This window comes from Cryptotermes secundus, unplaced genomic scaffold (genome assembly GCF_002891405.2).
Source record: "Cryptotermes secundus unplaced genomic scaffold, Csec_1.0 scaffold1220, whole genome shotgun sequence".
In the NCBI taxonomy this organism is placed as follows: Eukaryota; Metazoa; Arthropoda; class Insecta; order Blattodea; family Kalotermitidae; genus Cryptotermes; species Cryptotermes secundus.
This window is the reverse complement of record NW_019744140.1, coordinates 9,383-20,217: the sequence shown is the minus strand read 5'-3', so window position 1 is coordinate 20,217 and position 10,835 is coordinate 9,383. Positions and strand designations below refer to the sequence as shown.

The 10,835-nt window shown below is 42.3% G+C and overlaps 1 protein-coding gene across 5 annotated transcripts in view; it reads left to right on the top strand.

The window, feature by feature from the left end:
* Positions 1-7,037: 7,037 nt before the first annotated feature.
* Positions 7,038-10,835, top strand: part of LOC111874578 — a 7,414-nt gene continuing 3,616 nt past the window's right edge. Inside the window, exons 1-3 of one of the 5 annotated variants that reach the window (XM_033755512.1) lie at positions 7,038-7,355; positions 7,798-8,068; positions 9,403-9,626. In XM_033755512.1, the coding sequence (XP_033611403.1) occupies positions 7,883-8,068; positions 9,403-9,603 (387 nt within the window). In that variant the 5' untranslated portion in view covers positions 7,038-7,355; positions 7,798-7,882 and the 3' untranslated portion in view covers positions 9,604-9,626. The other 4 variants (XM_033755513.1, XM_023870189.2, XM_023870192.2 and 1 more) reach the window with 4 other exon arrangements.

The window sequence follows — 10,835 nt, the reverse complement described above, 5'->3', positions numbered from 1 at the left end:
CTATAATATGACCAGAAGATCTGATCTCGTGTGTTTTCACATGTGCCTTCTTATAGGACCAAACTGGGTGTTGGTTCACAGGAATGCACTCACATCTCCCCTCCAAAATGCATTAGGGTCAGCTGTGCATTAAGGTTACAAGAAACAGAACTCCCAGAGCCTTGACTCGAGCGTGGGAGAGAACTTTAAGTTTGTGTCTCAACCCCAGATTCCTCCTATAATGCCTTTAAATTGCAAAATACAATTCAAAATGTTACACAGAAATACACGTAAGATTGCTTCCTTATTGGAAGACCCGGAAGGGGTTTTGACAGATTCATGGTAATGGACCAGAACCACTTGGGTTACTTAAACCCTTAGCTAAAAGCTTCCTCAAAAGTGTCGCCTGTCCTGGCGGCTATACTGATTACACATGGCTTCCTGCTACCCTCGGTCCGAGGTACACTCTTGTTCTTATAACATTACAATAGTTATAGTGGCTTATTAGTATCTTCATTATACGTTACCACAAATGTTATTAAACATAATAGTGTTGACTACTACATTCTACGTTTCCTTATATTAGGGTTACATGTTTAATTAGCATCGGTTTCATTAAACAATTATTATCAAGTTACATACATCATAACACGTGTTACACATTACACATTACATAACATCGTTTTTGGCAGCTGCTTGAAAAATTATACTAGTAGCGTGGATTGCGGGCCTTCCCACTTTTGACTTATGGGGTTTAAAACCTGTCAAGTGTAACTTTACCAAAGGATCCCCCCGGTCAACTTTCGAACTGAATTTCCAGGAAAACTCTGCGGTGTTCTTCCCNACATTACAATAGTTATAGTGGCTTATTAGTATCTTCATTATACGTTACCACAAATGTTATTAAACATAATAGTGTTGACTACTACATTCTACGTTTCCTTATATTAGGGTTACATGTTTAATTAGCATCGGTTTCATTAAACAATTATTATCAAGTTACATACATCATAACACGTGTTACACATTACACATTACATAACATCGTTTTTGGCAGCTGCTTGAAAAATTATACTAGTAGCGTGGATTGCGGGCCTTCCCACTTTTGACTTATGGGGTTTAAAACCTGTCAAGTGTAACTTTACCAAAGGATCCCCCCGGTCAACTTTCGAACTGAATTTCCAGGAAAACTCTGCGGTGTTCTTCCCGCCTGGTCTTTGTAGCAGTGAAGCAGGCCCTATTCTTGAAACCAAGAATCGGGCTAAGTCACCCTTGAATGTTCCTTACTACATCCTATGCTTAATTAATATAAAAAGAAACCTTGATTAAAAATAAAGATGGTGGTGTCAATGGTACTTGATTTTCTACTTGATGAGAGATCCTTTCAGTTTTGGGACGATGCAAACAGATGATGAAAACTGCAATATTGGTCATCAGCATCACAAGCAAAATGACAGAAAAGAAATAAGAATATTTAGACACGCCATAATAAGAGAACTATATGTTCATTAACTTATATTATAACTTAAGTTAATAGGAATGCAAGATATCTTTCCTGATCACATTGGTTGCGCGGTCTAAAAGTACGAAGTGTTTCTCTCCGCTCAAAAACCAAACAAACAACACAATAAATAGAATAGTGTGCAGCATCTTCTTCGCAAGTTAAACAGATACGTCTCGTATTTGGGGGTGGGGGTCTCTCACAGTCAACGCCTCTTTTTGAAGCAATAACCACAACGAACCTGAATTTCACCCAAAAGAACAAACAAGAAACCAAGCCCAAACCAGTATTTTCACTCACTTGCGTTGACGGCGAGCCACCCCCTTTTTGGAAAATCATCCTCGTGAGAGATATAAGCCCACTATTAAACAAGTCAAATACAGCCTGCTTTAAACCCAAGGGCCGTACACCGAAAAAGACCGGCGATAATATACAAACGTCCCAAAAGAACGCAAATTTAGTCTCCACCCTTCTCAAAAGCAAGGTACACGCTTCCTTTACCCAGTCAGAAGAATAATGCAACTCAAATTAGACTGGCTAAATCCAAACGGAATTTTACTACCCGCTTCTCTGAGTGCTACCATCCGAGTGGGTGTCCTCTCTCTGTACTTCCCTAACTCCACATATGCTCGAAAGAGAGTTGGAGGGGGAGGGAATAAGACTGAAGGAGACCACCGAAAGGGAGCCATGATATTAAAGTTGGCTCACCACAATTCACTATCCTGACATTGCTGGGTGACCTGCGTAAGCTATGAAGGTATTCCTTAAATAACATCCTAAATTACACAGAGATATTGGGTTTTCGGACTTTATCCATCGTCCTGGTTTTTAAGATAACTAAGAAAAACACGACTTTTCGGAAACTGGATCTGTTTCCGTTCTCAGGTGAGGTAAAACACCTATTCTGTTGGGTCCCTTAGAAAGAGCTAACCTCAATCACTGGAAAACCGATGTCAAAGTCAAAGTCAAAGTCATGTTAAAACTGACGGTCAGTCAGTCTGTCTGTCTTGGTGTCGAGCCCCCGCTGGGGCTCACAACCAGATGTTTTCTTCTTTGTGAAAGTTGCTGTCCTGTCCATTTGTGGCTCTTTCTCTGACGAGAGGTCGGGTCTGTCATTTTCAGTCAGTCTGTTTTAAGAAGTGCACTGTCTGTATTAACATAATTTACAAATTCACACTTATACCTTCAATGTACAATATATACAAGGCCTCTGTCAACCCAGGCATTGTACAGCAAATGATGCCCTATTTCTAGCAGTAATCGCTATCACGGCAGTCTTGTTACTTGAACGGTCGTATGCCTGACCGCCGCCAAGTTTAAGCCTCTTATACTTCCTGTGCCGGGCTTCGCCTTGTCCAATGTTGCGAACATTCTAATTATCATGATTTTGTATGACTTCTGCTTGTTGCCTGAATAATTTTGTTATGTAATCATATACGTATGTAATTTTGAATGCCATGTGCAATTCGCGGACCGGTGTGCGCCTTGAAAAATTGCCAATCGTGCGGATAACATTGTTTTGCAGGCGCTGCAATTTCACTAGATGGGTGTCTGCAGGAAACTCCAAGGCGGGACTAGCATAAGTCATTCCGGATCTAATAAGAGCTTTATGGAGGGTCAGTTTAATGTTAGCGCTCAATCGCTCCCTTTTAAATAGGGAATATACTCTAATGAATATTCTGAAGGCCTTAGCTTCGATCATTTCTATGTATAATCTCCATGTCACTCTCTTATCGAAGATTACACCTAGATATTTTTCACTATTTACAAATGGAATATTTTTTCCATTTAGAGTAAGATAAGACACAGGCGGTCGACGACCACGAGAGAAGTAGACCCCCTGAGTCTTATCTTCATTAATTTTGAAAGGTTTGTGGGAGATCGATCGATCATCGATTATCGAGTGACCATTCGGAATTGTCTGTTTGATTGGATTGAGGAGACGATGTTGGTGTCGAACGATTACGTGGTTCATTGCTGCTGGAGAGGAGTTATGATCACTCACTTACAGAAGGAGTTTCTTCGAGCTGTTTCGAGTGATCATAGAGTTGGAGTCTGTTCATCTGCAGCTTACTATCTGTAATAGTTAGAATAGTTCGCAAGAACTACACAGTGAGTGGTGTGTCTAGGACATCGGAGGTGGGGCCGTCCCGTCTGCAACGAACAATCAAGCAGACGAAATGACGAAACCGACCTTGTGCGAAACGTGGTGTACATCAATCGTGGCTTCCTTTGAGAGGAACCACGAAAATTTAAAAACTAATAACCCTGACCGCCAGGAGGAAATCGAACTGATAGGCAAAGGCTTGCAAACAATAGGGCAGCTTATCCAGACATCGCCCTCCATAAATGGAAACGGCGGAGTTTGGAGCAAAATCATAAAAAAATCCGAGTCTGAAAGAACAGTGCTATGTAAGCATCTCGACGGTAAGGCTCTATTTAAAGCCATGCTGCGCTTGTACGCTTCCATCCACAGGGAGTTGCAAGAGTCGCTCCTGCTGGAGCAGAAAGAAGAATCAGCTGAGGAATTTCGAGAACAAAGACAACGTGAACGAAACCTCTCAGAGGAGCAGACTAAAAGGCCAAAGCCGTCACCTAGCCCAAGGGAGCCCAGGATAAAATCCCGGGTTGAAGTGTCAACGAAAAAATTTTTGCGCCCCTCAGGACAGAAATGGACGTCGCGGAGGAGGCATCCGACAAAGAAGAGCAACCATCTTGCAGCAGGTTAGGTAGGCCTCCTCCCATTGTCCTAACCTCTGCAACTAACCTGATACAGTTACAGAGGAATATCAATGGCATTACTAATGGCAGTTTTTAATTCCTTAACACAAGAAGTGGGATCAGAATTCTCACAAAAGACATGGCGGACTTTTCAGCCATAAAGGAATTTCTTGAAGACAGCAATTTATCTTACTTTTCCTACTTTCCAAAATCAGAAAAACCCATCAAAGCTGTCATCCGTCACCTCCCCCAAAATACTCCAGCGAAAGATATCACTGACGGTCTGGTGAGTCTGGGATTTGACGTCATTAGCATCAAACAAATGACCAGTGGTCAGACTCCTCCAGAAGAAACAAATACCATCCATCTTCCCTTGTTCCTTGTTACACTTCCCAGAACGAGAAGTCCCAAGAAAACTTCCGACTGACCATCCTCTGCAACATTGCCATCCAGGTAGAGGCATACAAGGCACAAAACGGGCTCACACAGTGCTACAACTGCCAGCAGTCCGGCCACGTTTGGGCTAACAGCAAACAGCCCCCACGTTGTTTGTGGTGCGGAGGTGGCCACTTACATAAGGAGTACCCAGAGAAGGAGAACTCTGCCTCCACCCAAGTATGCTGCAACTGCCGATTGGCGGAGGGAGAAACGTCACATCTTCCAGGGCATTGGGAAGCAGCGCTATGAGCTCAGTAAACAGCTGCAAGACCTACACGTATATATGGCCCTGTTTTCAGAGACACATCTGAAACCTTATTTATTCAAAATTACCAATTTTATAGAATCGACAGCCAGTCGGGTAGAAAGGGCGGAACTGCCGTTGCAGTAAGAAAAGTCATTCCCCATAACCATGTAGGTCTACCACACCTTGTTTCAGTAGAAGCGACAGGGATCTGCATACCAATTGGTAATAGCGAAGTGCTGCTTGCAGTTGTTTAAAATCTCCAGGCAAAGCCTGGAGTGATGCTGACATAACTGAGCTCTTAAGCTTCAGACGAAAGTCTATTTTGGCAGGTGATTTGAATGCTAAGAACCCCTTTTGGAATAGCAGAGTTTCAAACCCCTCATGCTTGAATCGTATGGATTTATTTGATATGAGTGATTTCGAAATCTCAGCACCACAGTGCCCCACTCATTATTCGCCTGCGGAAAATGGTGACGTGTTAGACATTGTGGTTCACAAAAATATTAGAATGTCGGATGTCGTCGTCTCTGATATTTTGGACTCAGATCATCTACCAATAGTATTCCACATACTGGATCACGTTAAAATTAGGCACCTTTCGGAACCCATTGAAACATTTGCAGATTGGGAACGGTTTCAAAGCCTCGCTTCTCAATTAATATCAGCTAAACTAGAAATTAATTCGAGGGTAGAAGTCGATAAAGTGGCACGCGACTTTGCAGCCTCTATTTCTTCGGCATATAGGCTGTCGACAAGTAAAATTACACTTTCCGATATAAACAGCGATTTACCTGGTCTAGATCGTTTGATAAAATATAAACAGAAGCTACGAAAATTGTGGCAAGAAACCAGGCATCCAGCGTGTAAAACGGCAGTAAATTGGGTCACCAAATCAATCAGGCGAATGACCCGTAAAAAGGCACTTGAACGGTGGGAAACCAAAATAGGTAACGCTGAAGTCACACCTCAGAGTATATGGCCCATTGCGAAATCTCTTCTTAAGAGAGATGGACCAAGGCCACCAACTGCTATTCATGGTTCTTCTGGCCTTAATTTTCAACTTTCTGAAAAAGCCAACGAAATTGTCGACTGTTTGGAAATTCAGTTCACGCCACATGACCTGTACGATGAAAACAATGAAGAGCGGGTGGAGGCTAGAGTTCAAGCTCTGCTGGAAGCCGTGGATGAAAACCTCCCTCTAAGGATCAGACCATGTGACGTTCAGAAATTAATAAAATCCCTGAAATTAAAAAAGGCCTGTGGAATTGACGGCATGCCAAATGAATGCCTCAGGCACCTTCCAAGGAGACCATTGGTTCACCTAACTCACTTATTCANAAAATTGGAATTCCCCAACTCTTTGACCAAGCTTATTGGGTCCTTTCTCTCTAAACGTAAATTCAGGGTCTCTGTTGAAAGCGAAATAACAACGCCAAGGGAAATACAAGCAGGGGTGCCACAAGGTTCTGTCCTTTCCCCTACTCTCTTTAATTTGTATATAAATGATGCCCCCCATACACAGGACGTTCACCTGGCCCTCTTTGCAGACGACACCTGTCTGTATGCGACAGATCGCAAAGAGGGTTTTATTGTTAGAAAACTCCAATGCGCTCTCACCTCAATGGAGACGTGGTGTGAGCGCTGGAAAACAAATGTCACAAAACGCAAAGGTTATAAGCACCTGAGACCAGATTAAGTCAATGAGAGCTAATAAGAAATATATACATAACAAATTGTTCCAAACACATACAATCATGGGACCAGGATAGATAGAGCCGTAAAAATGTATATCACGAAAATAAACTATTAACATGGTCCATGACCCCACGGCATGGAATAGAAAGGAGAACTTGTAGAAAACTAATAGTGTCTAACTCTCGACAACAATGGAGTAAATCACGTCTACCTAATTTAGAAACTAATAGAAATCAATAAAAATATATATCACGTCATACAGATCTTCTATGTGAATTGGTGACTTCATTCTTAATAGTCTCCACGACAGAGCCTCCACCATATGCCAAGATCCACAAGATTTGGTCAAAGAAATTAACAACCTGAGACACGAACTTCAGTTGAACGGTTATCACAAAGGCTTCACTGACACGGTCATTAATTCCAAGGGCAGTAGTAGTCATCAGAAAGAGGAAAACCCTTTGTGTTCTGTATATATTCCATATGTGAAAGGTGTTTCTGAAAAGTTTAAACAGATAGGTAATCGATATATTATTAGGACCATCTTCCGTACGAAACACACTTAGGAATTCTCTTATGAAAACCAGACCGAAAAGAGATCCGCAACAGACGGCACAGTGCGTCTATAGCATTCCCTGTGAAGGTGGCAGAAGCCATATTGGCGAAATAGGCAGACCTCTGGCCGTGCGGCTCCGGGAACATAGGCATAACCTCAAAGAAGGTCTTCTAGAAAAATCTAAACTAACGCAACATGCCTAAGAAGAGGGACATAAGGTAAGGTGGGATGAAGCTACGATGTCGGATATTGAAAGCCATATCAGGTATAGGAAATACAAGGAAGCGGAACATATGGCATGTTCGTCCAATCCAATTAGCCAAACCAGTTAGGACTTTTCTCCCATTTGGATCCCCATTATTGTTTATAATGAGAGTGTGTACGTTTTGCGTATTAATTAGGGAATCATTAGGATCATTCGAGAGAAATTAAGTTTCCTCATATTTTTACAAATTATGGTGTTCGTGGTATCATTCCACAGTTGCAAATTCTAATTGGTATTCTGCTAAACTTCGCAACGCCCATTCTGAGGGTGATTTTACCAGTAGACTGCACATTTTTACTGTTTTATCCCCCTTCTCCCCTATTACACATTCCAATCCAACTTGTAACGGAAGTCGTCAGAGCTGGTGGTCTATATTGAACTGGTTGAAGTTGCAGGGCAACCGTTGCTGTTTCTGGGAAGTAACTCCGTGCAGTCTGGTAGCAAGTTACTCACGTTTTCGAAGCAAGAGGTTCTCTCAAAATGGGTGAACGAGCTGCCATCCAAACTGAGCAACAATCTGTTAAGAATACCCAACGTGTAATAAGACACCAAGCTTCAGTTATCTCTGCCGGCTTCATCTGTGAGAACAATGTAGTTTACGTTAGTGAGTGTTTGTTCACAATAATTAGTGTTTCCTTACAGACTTGGGCAAGTATTCAGAGCAAGGTACTGGTATACTTGTTAGAAATATGATGCTATATCACTAGGATTCATGTACGCGAATTCATTTGCCTCCCACAAAGCATTATGTGTGATAAAGGTTTCAAGGTTATGAAAGATTCTGCATTTGCTTGGAACAGAATTCTGCTACAGAGGGTTGAAGAAACATTTCCTGCTGTGACAGAAAGGATGGTGAGTGTTTTGTGCTTATGTGCACAAACAAGAATTTTATCATAATCAGTCAATTCTCATATCTTAGGAAACTAAACTTTTTATGCCAAGCTTGTGTTAGTGTTCATGATCCATCTGGCAAGTTTACATGGTTCTTCATATTGTAACACTTTGCATTATTATGTGGGAGAGGTACCAATTCAAGGAGAGTGATATGGGTATGTATGTAAGGGGTGGGCCATAAAGAACGGCCCCCGCACTACGACCTTCAAAGACTACTGTGCTTGCCCTTGGATTAACCGTTTATTAATCCTATACTTTAATAGAGTGTAGGACCCTGCTTATGGGGAATGTTATAATAGTCACAAGTGACAAAATCTTAAATAAGCTGTGGCCTCACAATCACACAAGATGTGTGCTGCTGATTCATTTTCTTCTAGGCACCTTTCACTGGTTGGGTTGTCTGTCAGTCCTAACTTGAAAAGGTGTCCTTTCAGGTGGTAGTGTCTGGTAAGTAATCTTACCACCCATCTTAAATGATCTCTGTTTAATCTCAACAGATCCTTCGTTCTTCTGGCAGAGGGTCCTGCTATAAAACCCTTAGCCTGTCTGAGTCCAGTTATGGATTCCTAGTATTTTTTATGATTTCTATCAGTCCTGATCGCTTTTTTTGGCAACCCCAATTCAGATGCTGCAAGCTCTGTTCAGGTCCTATGAACAGCTGTTCAGATCATGATATGTGTAGGTCATATAGGACGCATGTGAGAATGAGAAATGCATACAAAAATTTTGACAGAAGACCTGAAAGAATGAGACCACTTGGGAGACAATTGTGAAGATGGATTTTGTTAAAGATACAGTTGTGGGGTTTCGGGCTGAGTTTGTTTGTGTCTGGATGCAAAGTCATGATGAGCATGTGTTTACACAGTAATGAGTGCTTAGGTTCCATAAAGAGTAGATACGTATTGTCTGTACTTCCACAGGTTTCTCAGGTTTCTGCATTATGAGCTTAACACTTGCTAAGATTATGAAGTCTGTAGAGAAGAAATCTACAGAGCAGCTGTTATGGGTTACATGTAATGAGAAACAGCTACAACAAGGAGAGCGTATATTGTGTCATGTGTGGTGTTGTACAGCCGTGACTGATAGAAGATGTGATGCCTTTACAGAACTGTACAAATTCAGAGAAGGTTTTAGTGGCTCCCTATGGTGAGACATACCCATCAAGTAATGATGCAAGCCAGGCCATCAGTATAAAAGCTGAGGCAGTCTCAGATGCAGAAGAGGAAGTGGATTCTGTGCAAATAACATTTAAGGAGATAAAGGCTGAACCTGAATTGAGCTGTATGCTTCTGTATGTCCACTGTTAGGCAGATATCACAGATAGGCAGGAATTGCAGTTGTCTTTCTCATCTCCATCTGTCTGTCTGAGAGAAATTCTATAGCAGCAAAAATCCTTTGGGAGTCACAGAACTGTTTGCAGTTAGTTGCTGGCACACATCTTAGAAACAAGAATTTCAGTTACTAGGACTCTTGTAAGCTAATTACAATGAACCCCACAAGATATTTATCATGTGATGAACAGGTTTCAAGGTTACAAAAGATTCTGCATTCTCTTGCAACAGGAGTGGCAAGAATTGTACTTCAGAGAGCTGAAGAAAAGTTTCCTGCTGTAAGCGAAAGAATTGTGAGTTTTTCATGCTTGTGTGCACAGACATGAATTTTATTGTATTTCAGTTGTCTTGCCCAAAGAAACTATATATTGTAACGTGTCTTGCGTTACTGATCCCACTTCTGACACCAGTGTAACGTGTCGGGCGTATATCGCGACAAATAAGTTCACGCCGTATTTTATATAGCGAATTTTATTTCACACTCGCTCTTACAATCACCCAAATTACAGATTTACGATTACTGCTATCTGCAGTATCACAATTAGTACACTCCAAATGCCACAATACAACTGACTGGTTGCTGGCTAACTCGGAACTAATGTAGCTCGAGGACTCACTGACTGACTCAGTACAACTGACTGTGAATAGCCTTCGCTGCTCCCTATGTAGCCTCGATCGGACAATACGGCCACGTAATAGGCACCCTTGTTGCCTGGCGCTGTGTTGCTAGTAACGCTAGCGGAAGTAACCGCTGTTACTACGTGGTGACGTCATCGCTGTTGACTCGCGTTGCCTAGAGACCAGGATCCTAGGACTCGGCTAACATCGGCTCGCTTCGGCTTCGCTCGGCGCATCACGGCTGGCGGGGGGTGGGGGAGGGCTCATAGCTCAGCATGTCACACTGCTCCCTCCTTAAGGCTCTTCGTCCCGAATAGCCTAACAGTGCATCCCCGTTCCTTTGCTTCGGAGGCTGTTCTTGCAGTGTCTCCTGTTGTTTCGGCTTCTCTTCTTGCAGCGACTATTCTTCATCCGTTACATCCGCTCCCTTCTTAAGACAAAGCTCGTCTCGAGCGGTTTCCTTTCAGCTCGCCAGAAGATCCACTTGTGTCCAATTCATGCATCACTTTCATTCTATGGCACATTCACTCTCTCTGGGGAGGCCGGTTCTTCTATTTTGCCGGCTCCTCTTCTGTGCCCTGCGTCTTTTT